Source organism: Trachurus trachurus (assembly GCF_905171665.1).
Source record: "Trachurus trachurus genome assembly, chromosome: 6".
Classification (NCBI taxonomy): domain Eukaryota; kingdom Metazoa; phylum Chordata; class Actinopteri; order Carangiformes; family Carangidae; genus Trachurus; species Trachurus trachurus.
The window spans coordinates 495,063-512,544 of NC_139897.1; the positions used below are offsets into that span (position 1 = coordinate 495,063).

Below are 17,482 nucleotides of genomic sequence, written 5' to 3' on the forward strand. Positions count from 1 at the left end.
ATTTACTGTATTTAACATTTTAGTTTAAATGTCACGCCCAAGAAAAACACACCAGCAGTTTGGATTTTTATCCTTGTCCTTTCTCCCAGGTGAATAGATGGCACTGTCAGACTGCTGGTTGGTCGGTTGGCCCTCCACTGTTGTGTAGACTGATATTTCAAAAACTTAAACAACTTTTTTTTTTTATTCCCTTGGAGATAATACCTTTGTGTTTTTCACCATTTAGTGAACATGTCTGGTTTGGTGACTCACATATACAATCAAACAAAAAAGCCACATTTTTCATGACATATGGAATTCATATTCAATTCCAAGTAAGCCTGTAGGCCTACCCTTTTAATTACATTTTATTTATGTTGGTTATGCATTATTATTTGCTTCTGTTTTCTTTTTAATGTTACATATAAATATTCTCTTTTTCTTATTTTTACATACAGTATGCATAATGTATATTTTGAGTTTCTCTCTTTTTCTTTTTTTTCTTTTTTTCGCTTTTTTTCTCTCATTCTTGCCTATTTATTTCAGCTGATTATGTATCCACTTTTACTAGATGGCATGCTGTACATATTGTTTTTTGGGTTTTTGTTTTTCATTTTCCAAAGGATCAAAGTATCATTGTTTTCTTCAAGTTCAGGGTTGGGGGGAGGGAGGGAAGTTGTTTAAAGACTTGAAATATCTAACAAAATATCAATGAAGCTCAATAATCAATGAAGATATGCATAAAATAAAAAAAACTGTCTGGTTTAGTTTTATCTGGTTTGGTTGACATTCATGTGCCCCACTCAGGCTGAATGGAAATCTTTGACACTGATCTTGGCGTTCTGACATATGTCATGCCATTTCCACAGACTACATTAAAAACACCTCAGTGTGTATGTTAAGAATTTCACAGGAGGTGTTAAGTGATTTCATGCGCCATTATCCCCCATCAGCACATTCACTATTGTCCTCTGCTTGATTAAGGCATATCAATTCAGAACAGCTGGCTCAGCAGTATAGCGGTCTGTCCGTATAGCACCGGCATACACACCGCTACATCTGGCATGATAGGGCCAATTACAACAACACAGCGGTTACCATATCAAAGATCAAAGCTGCCATCGGTTTCTAGAGTGACATCGAGAGACTCGTGATCCGACGCAATTACCGGTTTGTTACACGCCTCTGAGATTAGCAGGGAGAGAGGGCACTGAAGTAGATTGCACTATCACGTGTCAAGTGGATCTGTATGTCAATAAATACCGGCCTCCTTGGATGAATAATGAGAGAGAATTTGTAGTTTTTGGTGTTGGAGGAATCCTAAAGGTTATCAGCAAACATTCATAACAGAGGTGATGGTTGTGGGAGTGAGAGAGAAAGAGAGAAATGGAGAGAGAGAGAGAGAGAGAGAGAGAAAGAGTGTAGCAGTGAGGAGATGAGCCATTGCTATCTGTTTGACATTTCTGTCAGTACTGGTATTTGAACTGCTGGGTAGCTCTGACAAATGCCATGGCTATCACAGCCTCGATTTTAATTACACCTGACTAGGTCTTTCAGGGGCTCAGGGATGAAGTTAATTAGCCGGCAAGCACTCGGGCTAGTTCTGGCATCGGTTGGTACAACCCTCACAGCTTCTTCTTCGGTGGCTTTTCATTGGCATTTTAATGGTCTTTGTCTATACAAACTGAAAAGAATGAACAAATGAGGTGAGAGCAAAATGAGCTTGAGGGGCGACAGGAGTCCTATTTTCCAATCCTAACTTTGAAGTTAATGCTTAGTTGTTATATGAGAGGACGATGACCACGGAGTACGACCTCAAGGTCCCACAGCATGGACCGCTGTGGCTTTAGAAAACACTGGGTTTAAGACGTGCATTCAGAGTGAACAATGGCCGTTTTGTTTTGTAAGGACTTGGACGCTGTTCACCACAGGCCAGTTTGCACACATCAAGTGTTTGGGAATATAGGAAACAAAAGAAAACCAGGCAGCGGAAATACAAGAAAGCGCTTGGCAACGAAAACATAGACATAATGCAGATGAACAACCACGAACCATCTCAGCTTAAAAAGAAAAAACATTTGACAAGTGATACTGCCGGGAAGAGTTTATCCTTCTTATAATTTACCAGATTCCTTTTTGAGTAAAATGGAAACACAGAAGTACAGAACAGTCTCCAGGCAGCACTGTATCTGTGACAGTCCAATTTCAGCTACAGGCGATCACACCGACTTAAGATAACACAGAGACCAGAGGATCTCAGTAGCTCTCCCCCTGCATGTGACAAGGCCAAAGAAATGATTAAGTGGTTGGTACATTTTAATGAACACAAAGCCATTCATGTGGAAGTTGATTTTAATTGAAATCTCCTTGTGTTTAATAACTTATCACTTTCACTGAGGGGAGAGAAAAGTGAGTCTCTTGAGGCATCTGAGGTTACTGGTCTTTACCTTGCTATATAGAACTGTTCCTGTTTTATTTCCACATTGTTTACTTGTCCAATATGAAATGTTTCTTCACAACACTCTCTCTGTTCTTTATCCATTGTCCCTCAGCACCAGCCTGACCAGACTGAAAGAACAGCACGCACTGTAGTTGCCCACTTTCACACAGTTCACACCAAAGCACTTCATAGGAAAGTGAAACTTAAAAATAAATGTGTAAAAAAATCACTAGCAAAAAGTAGAAAGTGCACAGGAGCCACGCTGAGTTTAGTATCACGTTGGTCCATCTGTATTCAACAGCCAAATTTCCACACTACACACTTGAAGTGCCTGGCACGATCTGCAAAGTAACAGCAGGTTTTCAATCTTACACCAGTGTTTGAGTAATAATAATAATAATTTAAAAAGAAAACATGATTCAGTGCCATATTATACCAAAAACCAATAATTTATTTTCATTTCTTTTGCAAAGTTCACCATTATCACACATTTTACCTGGCTACAAATGTGCCAACTACGCATTACTCGAAATTAGACCATCAGACATTTACTCCAAACAAATACAGGGGTCGGTTTAAAATTTAAATTTACAATATTTCAGTTAAAAATGAGGCATTTGGAATTAGTATACTGTACATGTAACTGAACTATAACGTCTGTTGATAAATGGCAACCCATTCATTTCACCAGTTTAGTTTCTCCATGACCTAGTGTGCTGTGTTCTGAGTCCTGCTCAGTGGCAATCATCCTAACACCAGTTTGTGACTGCAAACTTAATTCAGTAACAATTTTACAATATGTATAAATGCTTCCAGTTACAAAAAACAAAAAACACAATGAATGAATAAGGCTGGATAATACCTCTCTGCTGAACAGAGATATACAGAGACAGAGTGTACTGTAGAGTTTGTGTATGAATCAGGTTGACACATCAATGTGTCACTGATTCAGTTTCTGCTGTTAAGGCTGTGCTGAGTAAAGGTGGATGTAAAAACTGTGTAAAAAATACTGGTATGTAAAAGCTATTAGCAGGTCCATCTGTTGTTGAATAATAGAAAAAGTAATAATAAAAGAAAGCTGCAAACCAGACACACAAGGACACAACACTAGCAATGAGTCAGGACCTAAGGATTCTGGGATTTTGTAAAAAAAAAAAGAAAAAAAAAGAAAAAAAAGAATAGTGAATAAAATGAGAGTTGACATTTTTCCATTGACCTGTTGGTGTAGCAGCTTGATCCGTTGTTTGGGGAGGAAGCTGAGGTTCACAAACACCAGAGAGAACATATGACATATCACTGTAAAATTAGGTATCTGCTGATGTCAGAACTAATATTGGCAAAAAGATTTGGATGACAAAAACATGTTCATGGTCAGTAATGTAAAACCTCTTAGAGCTGGAATACATTTGTTGTTGCAGTATTTTGTATTTAATAGCAGTAACAGTAAGACAAATCTGTAGTTGTTGAAATACATGAACATTATCATAATTGCATGACAAGTTTGAGCATAAAACTATTTCACCAATGTAAGAGCGTTCCGAATTACACTTTATTTCAAATTCAGTATAGGATCTGGGGATTGACCATACTTGCAGTTGAGTTGCAAGTGAAACAGTTGTGTTGCTGGAATGTGTGATATTTATTCAACTCAATTAAAACACAAACAAACATTGATGCGATCATAATTGTGTGACATTTGCGTGGTTTGACTCGGGCCATGTTTGTGCACTGAGACTTATTGATTTCAGTTTTAAAAGGATCAATTGATCTGATCCATGGACTCACTGCGTCTTTCCACCTGCCAAGTGTACATAATACACAAACCCAAATACGTTTTCTTAAGATGTTCATACAACTATCTTGAGTTATATGGTTACAACATAAATATGAAAATAGACTTGAAAAGCTTGAAAAGATAAACATGTTTAGTGTGAAGTAATAAAATAATTATATAGTCATAATTTCATAGAAAAAGGTTTTTCCCGCAGAGTGATGTGAAAAAAAAAAACAATCCTGGAAAAAACGAGAAGAAAATGCCATGACACCACTGATAAATTCTTTACAAAATGCTTTTTGGGTTACAAAGTGTGAAAAATATTCCTATTGTCCTCATAAAAACGCCACATTGAACGAGGCAAGTATATTAATACCGCATGGGGTAGAATGTGTGTGGGGTTTTTGTTTTATACAGTAGTGACTGATAGGAAGGCATTGTTCACCTTGGCTCCCTCGGGGGCCTTGGTACCATGAGTCATCAGCTCCTGGATGGTCATCCAGTTGTCCAGGATCTTCTTGTTGCGCTTCTTCATCATCTTCTTGTGGCTGAGCTCTATGATGCTGACTTCCTTGCGACCCTCGCTGCTGCTCTGAGGATTCTCCTTCAGGCTCTCCAGCCGGCTCCGCTGCATGAACTCTCGTCTTTTCCTCTGTTCTTTTGCCCTGACCAGGTGCTGCTTCCTCTCCTCTTTGCTCCAGTACCTCCCCATCTTCATTTCGCTCATCGCGTCGTCATCCGTGGTCATCCCCCCGCTGCGCTCTTCCTTAATCTTCAGGGCTCGCTCCCTCAGGATCTTGTCTCTCACGGGCCTCTTAGTGATGTAGCGCGTGCCGTCGCTGCGGATCTTGACCTTCCACTCCATCTTGGGCTCGTTAATGGGGCTCTGAGGCTCTTTGCAAACACTGAGCAGGCTGAGCTGGCTCTGCGCGTACTCCACGGCCGAGCGCTGCTGGATCAGCTGCATGTAGCTCTGGTAGTGGCGGGCGTGAGCTGGGATGTTGGCCTGCCTCTGCTGGGAACTGTGGGACGGAGAGAAGTAGGGAATCTGGCAGGCGTGCGTCTTTAGCGTCCCTCTGCCCTCCTCCTCCTCGGCGTGAGGCGTCTGGTCCGACTCGGAGGGATTGCTGTGGTCGGGGCTGCTGCTTTTCCCCGGGACCGGAACGCGGCACGATGGGATGGGGCTGAGGCTGAGAGAGTGACCGTTGGCGAGGCTGCTGCAGAGGTTCCTCTGGTTGGTCAGACTCACCATCCTCTGGAGCGAGTGCTCCGGTGAGCGGTCCATCGCCAGAGGCGTGCTGCGTGAGCTCTCTGCCGTGTTATAGGCGCTGGAGCTGTCTTTGTCTGATTTCTCCAGCCTCTCGTTAATGTCCGCCAGCTTCCCCCTCATGTGCTCGCCGCCGCGCTGGAGGCTTTGGTTTTTGGTGAAGGGCGCCGAGCCGCCCGTGGACGGAGACTGCTGGCCCTTGCGGAGCTTGTGGGCCTGCATGATGTTCTGGCACTCCAGCTCGATGCTGCGCAGCTCCTCGTTGAGCATCCGCAGCTCGTGTTGCATGCCGCCCTGCTCCCCCACGCTGCACTCGATGGTGCTGCGGCGGCTGTAGAACAGGTCGTACTCGCCGCTGTTGCGGATTTGACACTTGAGCTCCAAGAGCTGCTGGAAACGATCGCCCTCCGCCTCCTCCTCGTCCTCGTGGTCTCTGTCCTCCAGCCGCGTGGAGCCGGCGGGACAGCGTGGGTCCCGACTGTCTCTCAGGCACTGGGACAGACGTCTCTGGATGTGTGCCAGGACGTTATGCTCGGAGCTTTCCATCCTGTCTTTTATAGTCAGTACCCCGTCTTTATGATGAGGGAGCGTGGAGCAGGTGGGCTTATCATCTTCTAGTCTCTGAAATGAGTCAGGCAAACAAAACCAACTTGAAACACTGGTATGTAAATACATGGCACAATTGTAAATTTAAATTTTTTATCAGCATATGAATGCGTGGCACTTACCGGGAGACTGTTCTTGATTCCTCTTTTATTATTATTCCTCATTATTAACATGAATTATGTATATGTATTTTAACTTATCTGCAGTTTGCAGCCGTGCTTGTAAATATGTTTTAGCTAGTTAATCATACAGCATTTGCAAACAGGATAATAAACAAAACTGTAGAACTGTGTGTAACGTAATGATGTGATGTATTTTTACTGTCCTCGTTATGGAATGAGGACAAAGAGGCAACAAAAAGGTTACCGCAACTATCTAAGGAAGTTCATGAAGTGCAGCCTCCTGAAGGACTACATATGCTGCTGCTCTGTTACACAGCTCTGTTACTTCAGGGATTGTTTCCTCTCCGCGGCGTCTTTGAAGTCCCATTTATATGGATTTTTGTTGTATGCTTCCTTCCAACAAAACAGAATTTTAAATTATGATTACTAATGTTTGGAATTTAAATGGTTCAACGGTCCCCCGCCATAAATATTCATAATCATCATTTTGTATTCACATTTCAAAGGGCAAAGCTTGTTTTCACTCAGTTTTCGTGAGGAAAGTCAATGAAGAGTTTGATTTCATCTCTGCCACCGGCTAGATGTGTAGTGATTTCAAGGAAAAGGCTAATATTGACTGTGAGTAATGGCCTAATACTGTCAAAGCAATTATTGGTCAGTGTGATGGTACGATGTTCACAACACAGCGGTTGGATGGATTCCTTTTGCTTTTTGACTCAGTTTTGTTTATTCTTATTAAACAGAGCATATAAAAAACTATATAAACTCACTAATTCTTTTTTGTTGTTGTTGAGTATATGTTATATTGCCGTCTGACCTGTTCGTTCTCCTGCTCCTCCTGTAAGGCAGCTAATTCCATCTCCTCCCTCTGCTGCTCCTCCAGCATTTCCATCTTCAGCTGCTCCAGGAACTCGCTGTGCTCATCATCCAGCCAGGCCTCCTCCAGCTAAGGGTGAATGAAGGAGGAGAGAGCATATAGAGGGAAAGAGGTGAGTGTTATTTGTCAGGGCCTACAGGCTTGTGGCGACACAGTGTCTGAAAATAAACAGTTGGATGTCCCTAATGGGATTTTCTGGGGGGAAAAAAATAAAAAATAAAATAAAACACCCAGCATGGTTTGGAAAACAAAAAGCAACTGCCAGCTAGCTCTTAACAAAACACCACCCCTCATCTTTAAAACATGCAGTCTAATCTCAAAATCAAGCCAATACAATTTAATGGACATAAGACTGCCACCTTTGACCTATTTACTGCACACCATCCATCATCTGTTTGTCTGCTTGATGTAAGCCAAATGGGATCCATATCTGAAGACTTCAGATTTACTACGTAGAGACACATTTAATTACAAAGAGTCCACTATCGCTCCTGGCTCATCTGCACTGCGGCAGAGTAGCTTCCGCTTATTCGCCATCGGCCCCGGGTCTGAACTCACTCCACATTAGCATGCCATTAGCTTTTATGGCTTAGTGTTGGAAGTCAATTACAGTGGAGCTACATAAAAATAAAACATGATGAGGTGTCTCTGTGGTGTCTTCCACTAGGAGTGGTTGTGGTGATAGGGAGGGGAGAGCATTGGCTACCCCTGACTTTTACTCTGAGCAAACACACTGTAAATGGTCAAACATCAAGGCTGTAATTTTGTTTTAAAGGGATACGCCAACATTTTTTTCGTGTCTTGCCTCACTCCCGAGTCCATGACAAGCAGATAGACACCATCCTTTCGACTGTGCGTGCAGTAACAAGGGAGATAGAGCCGTATCGCCCGTAATTAGCTTAGCTCAAATGCTGGAAGTGTATAGGTAGTGTTAGCCTGCCTCCTACCCCAGCCAAAATCAGCAGTCAGAAGCTGACTTCATTTTAGCTCTAAACTTTGTAAATATATCACTTTATCGACATTTCAAACATGTTTAGGTGAGAAAGTAGCCGTTTGAATCAGCAGTGTGTCGTTAAGTTGTCCATTGCCCATACCAGCTGTTGTAACCATGCTCCATTATGTAATTACTATGTATCTATGCTTTTCCTTAGTATCATGTCTATTTACTTTCTGTTTCTTTATTTATAACTTGTGCCTTGCACATGTATGTCGTGAGTGTGAATGGATTGAATGTGTGTAGTTCAGGGTATGGGTGGTTGGGTGGTTGGGTGGCTACACCTGGCCGATATGGGTAAATAAGAACTGGATCTTTAACCTGTTCTGGAACCATTGTCATTTGTAAGAACTGAGATCCTGACTGTTCTGTGAAAAAACCAATAAAGTTTGGATAAATACCAGCTGTTTACAATTTTGTTCAGATTCGGCGCTACTCAAGCTAGCCGTTGTGACCAACGGTTACTTTCACAAAATAAAACACCCGTTGCCCTTTACATACAGAAAACCATGACGATAGAATTTGTGCTTTTACTTTGAAATGGGAAGCCAACCTACCCTCGATGTAGCTAGCTTGAACCAAAATAAACCGTCTTTGTTTAAATCCTCTGTTTTGACCGACGAGTTTCTCTGATGACTTTAGGTGGAGGCAGGCTAACCCTACCTATACACTTCCAGCGTTTGAGCTAAGCTAATTACGGGCGATACAGGCTCTCCCTCGTTACTGCATGCACAGTCGAAAGGATGGTGTCTATCTGCTTGTCATGGACTCGGGAGTGAGGCAAGACACAAAAATTTTTTTTTGGCGTACCCCTTTAAACTTGTGTGCTTCCTTTAACCAAGTTAGGCCCACAGAAGATTGTTTTTAATAAGTGGTTGAAAGATATTACGTGAGTGTGAGTTAAGTGTGTGGTAGTTTCTAACCTGCAGCTCAGGTCTGGCAACCAGCAGGACAATGCTCCTACACTTGTCATTGGAGAGTGCAGCCATGGCTTCTTCTCGGTCTTGTACATCTTGGCCATTAATCTGTTGATGACAGACAAACACGATTACCAAAAACACAAACACATGCAAACATTCTCAACACATGCAAACACATAAGAGTTGGGTCAGCTTTATCTTCCTCAGTGCAAAAGCCCTTGAGAAAAACAAAGCGCTACAATAAAAGTGGAACTGCACAATAATGCTGTTTTTCAGTGGACATTGTAAACACTCTGAGCTGCTCCCTAATATGAAGCAGGACCCAGCGGTGAATATGAATGGGACAGTGGCCGTGGGCCGACCGAGCTGTTGTGTTCACCAAAGTATCCGGCAGCGTACATACATCTAGCTGTACAATTAACCGGCCACTGACAGGGGGCGTCCATCTTTTTGCGGGCAGACTAATGGCCCTGTCACTGGTGGATAATGGTGCCAGAGTACTGGTTTTCCTCACACACACACACACACACACACACACACACACACACACACACACACACACACACACACACACACACACACACACACACACACACACACACACACACACACCCTCTGCCGCTGTAAATCAGTCACACAACACATGGTCTAATTGTCTGCCGGTGTCTACCAACAGTGCTTATACATCTGCCCCCCACATCTAATAACTGTTTGCAGAGTATTTACTTGAGTTTATTCCTGGTTCCTCTCCCCCACAGTGCACTGATGTTCACACCAAACCTTGTTTTCTGCATAGAAAACAACTCTGTTTACTTTTATCTGCTATTCATGCTGTTGTGGGTAATTCATTATCAGCATTCTGTTGTTATCACAACCAATACTGTATGTGGCATCACAGTGAGCTCTTGCAGTCTCCCTGTGTCAGCTTTAAAGGGACAGTTCAACATTTTTGGCAAATTGGTCCATTACCATAATCCCTATAGTCATAGCAGTAGGTTTGTTACATTTAATTGTCGGTGCAAGCTGTTTTTAGAACGGCGGAGCAGAGCCGCGAGCTGCTGAGAGCTATGCTACGGAGGCTAATGGGATTTCTTGGTTTTCCTCATCAAATACACAATCCAACAACTCCAAAACGCTCTGGTGGACAAGTTGTGACCTGCACATTCACCACGCTATAAAATAATAACGGAACGTTACCAGACAGAGTTGTTTTCGAGGCAAATACAGAGACTGCCCCCGGGGCGGTGCGTGGCGCAGTGGTTAAGGCGGCCGCCCCATGTAGAGGCTACAGTCCTCAACGCAGTCGTCCCCGGTTCGAATCCCGCGTCGGGCAGACCTTTCCTGCATGTCATTCCCCCTCTCTCTGCCCCTCTCTCTCTCTAAACTGTGTGCTATCAAATAAAGGCAAAAAAATATACTTAAAAAAAACAAAAAAAAACTGCCCCCGACGGGAACACACATCAGCGGTTTTGCATGAATTTACCTCGAAAACAACTCTGTCTAGTAACGTTCCATTATTATCTCATAGCATGATGACAAGGTCACAACTTGTCCACCAGAGCGTTTTGGAGTTGTTGGATTGTGTATTTGATGAGTTTGATGAAATCCCATTAGCCTCCGTAGCGTAGCTCTGAGCAGCTTGTGGCTCTGCTCCCCCGTTCTAAAAACATCTTACACCGACAATTAAAGGTAACGAACCTACTCCTAAGACTATAGGGATTATGGCAATGGGCCAATTTGCCAAAATGTTGAACTATCCCTTTAAAGCTCCATTAAAAATACATTTCATATTATCAATACATTAAATGGGTGCCAACATGCCATCTGAAAGATGTTAGACCAACAAACCCCACTGTCAATACCGACGGTTTATCATGACAGTATAACAACGAGACAATGTCATTTGTCATTTTCGTTATTTTCAATGTGTTTCACTGCCTCTGTGTGGTTGAAACAAACCCATTTGTGCAGCTTTAACATTGAAAGTGGGGGCTCTAACTAACTCAATCCCACAAAAACAATAATCACCCATGTAACCCATAGGAGCAACACTGTCCAGCCCCGGGGCCTAACCAACACTGCTCCTTGTTGGGTGCAGAACTCCTCCAGAGCTCAGGGCTGGAGATGAAGCCAGGGGCCAATAACAGTCAGAGCCTTTCAGCTATGCCACAGGAGGTGCGGCACCATCCTCAACCAGAACTCTTAAAAAACCCCTATCGGTGCTGAGTCGGTAACTAAAACAGCCAGGGGGTGCACTTCTCCCCCTCTAACAGTCACAGCGGGGGCGAGTTCCCCCTTTAATGTGCTGCCATTAAAAATGAATGGGCTCTCCTGCTGGGAGACAGTGGTTGTGCGCGACAAAACAAAAGGAGACTTTTTTTTATATTGAATCAAACGAGAGAGAGAGACGGGGAAAGAGAGAGAGGGAGAGGTTGGCCCACTGTACCTGCAGAATGCGATCCCCCTCCCGGATGCGTCCGTCTCTGGCAGCGATGCTGTTCGGACAGATCTGTGAAGGTAGAGGGAGCAAAAAATAATGCCTCTATAAAACCTGACTGTAATTACAGAGAATCAAGAAGAGCCTGAAAAATGCTGTAACTCATTGTGACATCAGCCAGCAAAACATGTCTAGACTTTTATAAACAGTGTATGCAGCATACGCTAGGTGTGCAGCCATGGAACGACCATAGATGATGATTTTTTCCTTGGTTGCCCAGTCAGTTTTCAAAACCATTTGTCCTGAGAAAAAGCCAAAACAAACTGAGTTTTCACCTTTATCATTTAAGTGTCTATTGTACACACCTCAGTTGTGATATCCTGGCAGCTTGATGGAGCACAAGCCTCTGTATATAGCAACTGCAGCCTATCACTCATCCCCAACACATGATGCACCTGCTCCTCCCATAACTAATGTTTGTGAACAAGGGGGCTGAACACTCTTTCATTGGCCAATCAATCGGTGTCTTGGGCCATTCGTTTCGCTCTCTCCTATCAGGTGGGACCTCTGGAGATACTGAGATGCTGCGGCACTCCATCTTCATGATAGTCCACTCCCACACAGAGGACCGCTCATTAAACTGGGAGGGAGGTCACTAGACAGGAATGTGGGGCAGCAGGACCGGAGGGGAAACTGAGGGTAATACCTCTGCAATTATGTGGGGGTAGTGGGGGAGCACGCACACCATAAACACAAATCTACAACTGAAATTTGATATAAAGCGAACTATAGGGATCGGTTAAAGGGATAGTTCACCCAAAATTGAAATTTCACTCATTATCTACTCCCCCTCATGTGGACTAAGGGCTGGGAGAAGTTTCAGAGTCCTCCGTGGCTTCTCTGAGTTACAGGGGGTCTCGGCGTAGCAGTGCATGTCCATATAACGGTTGCAAATGGATACCAACTGTCTTCGTAACAAAAAGACACACCAAAAAACATCCAAATACCTCCATGCTGCTCGTATGTAATGTCCGTCTTGTATTGAAGCCCCAAAATGCGAAATTGTCCCCAAAAAAATTAAAGTCTATATTTCAAGCTTGTTTTGTAGCTGAAGCTTCTCGAAGCTCCTCTTCCCGGTTCGTCAAATTTGGACGAACTGGGAGGAGGACGGACCCTGGTTCGTCCAAATTTGACGAACCGGGAAGAGGAGCTTCCGCTACAAACATGCTTGAAAAATAGACTTATAGACTTAACTTAAAAGGATTTTTTGGGACAATTTCGCATTTCGGGGCTTCAATGCAAGACGGACATTACATACGAGCAGCATGGAGGTATTTGGATGTTTTTTGGTGTGTCTTTTTGTTACGAAGATAGTTGGTATCCATTTGCAACCGTTATATGGACATGCACTGCTACGCCGAGACCCCCTGTAACTCAGAGAAGCCACGGAGGACTCTGAAACTTCTCCCAGCCCTTAGTCCACATGAGGGTGAGTAGATAATGAGTGAAATTTCAATTTGGGTGAACTACCCCTTTAATTGACAAAGGCATCATTGTTAGGGGCGAAGCTGCAGTTTTGCCACAGAACACGAGGGTTTGAGTCTCACTTTCAGAATGGAGTTTGCTCCATTAATCTGTCAGGAGAAAATGGATCTGAATAAAACAAAGAGGTGGTGTGCAAACTGTAAATGAGTAGTTCTGCTACAGACTGGCAACCTGAGGTAGACCCTGCCCTATGAATAATAGGATCTGCTTCTGCCCCTGTCCACCCGAACAGAAATAACTATGCACTACTAGAAGATGAACGAGCGTAGATTTTATTCCGTTATTCATCTGAATTAGTCACACTGTACTGTGAGAGGCAATTAAAACAAAGGGAAATCAATCTATACAACACAGAATGGAAACAATGTCACTAATCAACAGGAGCTGCAAATTTCAGAAATATAGCTCATTTCAAAATGACCTTGAGTTGTTGCAAACTTCCCATTAATTTGTTCTCACTTCTTATGCAACACAGTAGAATGTTATTTGGGCACATAACAACCTGTATACAGTGACATTCAGCCCCCTCATCTACATGCAGCGTGCTCCTCTTAGCCCGACACCAGCGCCAACACTTAAGGATGCTGCCAGGAGCCACAGACCTCAGTGATTTATATTCCACTCAGCTCTCAAAGCGAGCACCTTGCAGGGTCCTAGTCAACTTCAAACGAATTGGAGAGAAAGTTGAGCAGAATGGAGAGCGATACTTTCTATGCTGCACCAACAAGTGGGTTAACATGCTTGTTGATGTCTGCTGTACTGGAAGTAGCAGGTGAACAACAAGATCTGAAATCACTCTTGTCTTTTGTTTTTTTTGTTTTTTTTCTGTCTTGGAAGTCATTCCAGGTTGGCAGCTGAAAGTGTAATCATGCAGTTAGAACATTGCCAAACTGTTCAATAATGTCATTTGTTGTTGATAAAAGAGTTTAATATTAAAATTACTACACCCAGTAGAGAAGCCTGCCTTGCTCAGATGAATACTAAAGCAAATCATGGAAAATGGAAAATTAATATTAAATGTCACAATTGATTTAGTCACAAAAATATAGTTTTCATTTTGGGGGGTATTTAACTCAGGCAAACTGATCTAGCCATGTTTCTATGGGAATGTATGATATGTAAATGGAAGACATCAAAGACTCTATAGAATATGTATTTAATGTACCTTTTGCCCCAAGAGCATTAATATTTTCCATTTCTAGCTAGTATCTGGTGGTTGGTAAAAAAAAAAATAAAAAAAGGGAACTAGCAAGAGAGGATGATAGAGCAGGATACATGTATGATGCATATTTCTTTCTGTGTCTCCAGGAGCAAGGCAGAGTGGGAAAAGATAAAAGAGAGATGATTCAATGTTTACCGAGTTCTCGACTGCAAAACTTAAGTTTCCTTAAGTTTAGAAGAAGAGGAAAGAGGAGTTAGAGGAGCAGGTTATCTTCTCACCTCACTGATGTAGATGGACACATCGTCCTCTTCATCCGTCCTGTAGCACAGAGTTAACCCCAACTTCTCTTGGCTGTTGATTCGACACAATTCCACTTCCTGTGTGGATAAAGGAGGAAAAACAGGACTAAGATTAAGAGTCCACAGTCATGCATGGTAAACACAATGCTGCTTTGAGCCTTATGCCAATATGTTGATGTGTAGCAAGTCTAACGTTAGCCAGGTTTAACATCTTAGTTTAGCATTAGGATACTAAGATTTGCTAATGTGCACCAAACATAGTGTGGCTAATGGGCATATGATTATCTGCAGGCACTGAGGGAGCAAATATGAATGAAGGAACCAATTGTTTATGATTCTAGTCCTGTACTTGTCGTTTTTACCCTTTTCTAGTTTTTGTGTTAATTGATGTTTATTGAAGCTTACTGTAGATAGTACTGTACATGCATGTTACACAGGCACTTAAAATACATACACATAGGGTGGTGTATATTATGTGATGAGTTTGGGATTGTACAAAACATTGTGTGTATTTTATGTTTTATGGACTACAGATGGAAATTAGCTTTGCGCTAAATCTAGTGCACCCATCTTTTTGTATTTTGCTTTTATTAAATGATTAATGTAAATGCACATTGTCCCTAAATAAAAATAATAATAAAATAATAATAATGTCCAACTGGATGACTTTGATCCACAAATGTCAACCTCTTGGTGGCAACCAAAATTATTGGTGTTCTAAGAACTAGGAATTTCTGCAAAAGTGTCGGCAGTTCATCCTATAGCTGGTGACGTATTTCAGTCTGGAGCGACAGACAGACATCGTCATTACTGGGATTATGGGAGGTTCAGAACATATTAATTTAATTTATTAACACTGACAAGGGTTGATGCCACAGAGCTGGGGTCTTAAGGAGATGGAGGCTGATCAGTGGATTAGTAAAAGGTCAGTTTTCCATTTTTCAGAACAAGTACAGTAAATCCGACCTGGAGGAGAAGTCCTAGACAGTGTCTAGCCTAAATGAAGTCACGGTGATAGTGTTTTGCCCACAATACGGTTTTCTGTGCCTTTGTTGACTTTGATTCAGAAACACTGTAACCTTTAAAGAAGAAAACAGACACTGATCTGAGACGCCAAATAAATTCTATAGATTTCCATAAAACTAAAGTGTTGATACATGACAATGGCTGCACAAACACAGGGATCTCCCTCATTGAAGATCAAAAAAACAAATGTTTTTTAAAGTTCCCTCACAAAAACCCAACTTGTTTTGGAGTTTGAATTGCCAGCTCTTGTGAGGTTTTTGAGTCTCAAAGTGTTTGATCATGAAAGGCATTCTCAGCCTGCACAGCCTGATCGGTGGAGCTTTGATGACTGTCAGAGGACCTCAAGTGTTTTTTCTTTCAAGTTGTTGCCAAGTTATAGAACGTTAGACTATAAATAAACTGTAATTATGCCAGTGCTACCAGATATACATGTTTGCTGCAGCACTAAAGTATTCCTCATCTTCCCGTGGGGAGAGATAAACAAACTATTGACTTACAAATCAGTGGTCGCCAAATTTCCCACGAGCCTCTCGGAATGCCGCTTAATACCCCGGTGTCTTCGCGAACTTGTCATTTAAGTTCATATTTATAAAAAACACGAGAAGTAAGATTTGATTGAGTGTCACATTCCCCCTCTCATTTAAAATCAAAATCGACCAAACACACCTTCTAATTTCCACATTTTCACATAAAACGCTCCAGCCTCCCACCACGGAGACGCAGCCAAACACCAAACAGCACAGCACAGGGCCTCCGAACGCTGAAACATATCAAGGGTGTTGGAGGGAATCAAGTGTGAAATGGCCTCTCCTCCCAAGGTCTTCATTAGAGCAGAAACACACAACTCTCAGCAGCAGGAGTGAGGTGGTTGAGTGGAGGGAAGAAATGAGGCAGCGGCGAGGGCTCTGGTGGGGCTCAGAGGGGTCTTGCACAGAAACAGATTCATTTCCTATGTGACAAGTGTGGGTTGGCTGGTTACACGTGTCAGATGTGGCGGGGCCGGGGGGAGAGGAAGGAGGAGGTGGGGTGAGGGGGGTGGGGGGATGAGGTCTGACCGCGGTGGTGGTGGGATGAGAGGAGGGGAAGAGTGGGAGGAGGAGGAGGAGGGCAATACCACCGCTGCCAGAGAGCCGCCACCTGCTGCCTCTGGCTACAGCTTCTAAACTGTTTATGACAGCACCCTCCATCCAATTTACACATACACACACCTTTAGGCTCAATTCCCTTTTTTTCCCCCTCATTCTCCTCATCCCTTCATTTCCTCTTACACTTCTCTAACTTTGCTTTTAAAAGAGAATTCCGGTCATTTTTGACCCCTAAATCGTTTTCCTGATGGTCACCCAGTGTTGGTGGGAGCAAAGTCCAAAAAAGTCCCAAAAATAAACGATCGAGCAGTGCAGTGGTAATGTCCAAAATATCTCCGACCGTTTATTTTTGTAAAGAAATCATCACAACAAGGAAAACGTGTTTGCTTCTGTGGCGGGGAGAGCAGGCGCTCTGTGATCGGATAGTAACGTCTTTCCAGGACGTTTCAGAGTTAAAGCTATAGTGCGTAACTTCTACGTGTCTGTATATATATCCGTTTCACCCAAGCCACTACAAGAGTAGATAACACAACGCTGATTAAGCCGTTCGGCTCCTCTAACTCCGGTATTTTTCAGTATTTGTTCTTTTTGTATTTGGTGACGTTGGCGACATTCCCACGCTGACACACAGGAAATAATGGCGCCTTACAGGCAACCAGTAACTTGTGTTTTTCCGGGGGCGGTGCGTGGCACAGTGGTTAAAGCGGCCGCCCCATGTAGAGGCTACAGTCCTCAACGCAGGCGTCCCCGGTTCGAATCCCGCGTTGGGCAGACCTTTCCTGTATGTCATTCCCCCTCTCTCTGCCTCCCCCTTTCCTGTCTATCTCTACTATGTGCTATAATAAAGGCAAAAAGCCCCCCCCCCCCAAAAAAAACTTGTGTTTTTCACGGATCGGAAGTTACGAGTTTGACGGCCGTTATAGTGCACTTTCACGGGTAACAGGTCGGA

At 43.0% G+C, this 17,482-nt stretch overlaps 1 protein-coding gene across 1 annotated transcript in view; it reads right to left on the reverse strand.

Moving 5' to 3' along the window:
- Positions 1 to 4,554: 4,554 nt before the first annotated feature.
- LOC310987840 (PDZ domain-containing RING finger protein 4-like) overlaps positions 4,555 to 17,482 on the reverse strand; it is a gene marked incomplete at its 5' end in the record, with an annotated part of 72,048 nt that continues 59,120 nt past the window's right edge. The window contains 5 exons of the mRNA XM_083974294.1: positions 4,555 to 6,081; positions 7,006 to 7,134; positions 8,983 to 9,084; positions 11,426 to 11,488; positions 14,402 to 14,500. Of these exons, the coding sequence (XP_083830420.1) occupies positions 4,603 to 6,081; positions 7,006 to 7,134; positions 8,983 to 9,084; positions 11,426 to 11,488; positions 14,402 to 14,500 (1,872 nt within the window). The 3' untranslated portion in view covers positions 4,555 to 4,602. The remainder of the gene's footprint in view (positions 6,082 to 7,005; positions 7,135 to 8,982; positions 9,085 to 11,425; positions 11,489 to 14,401; positions 14,501 to 17,482) is intronic.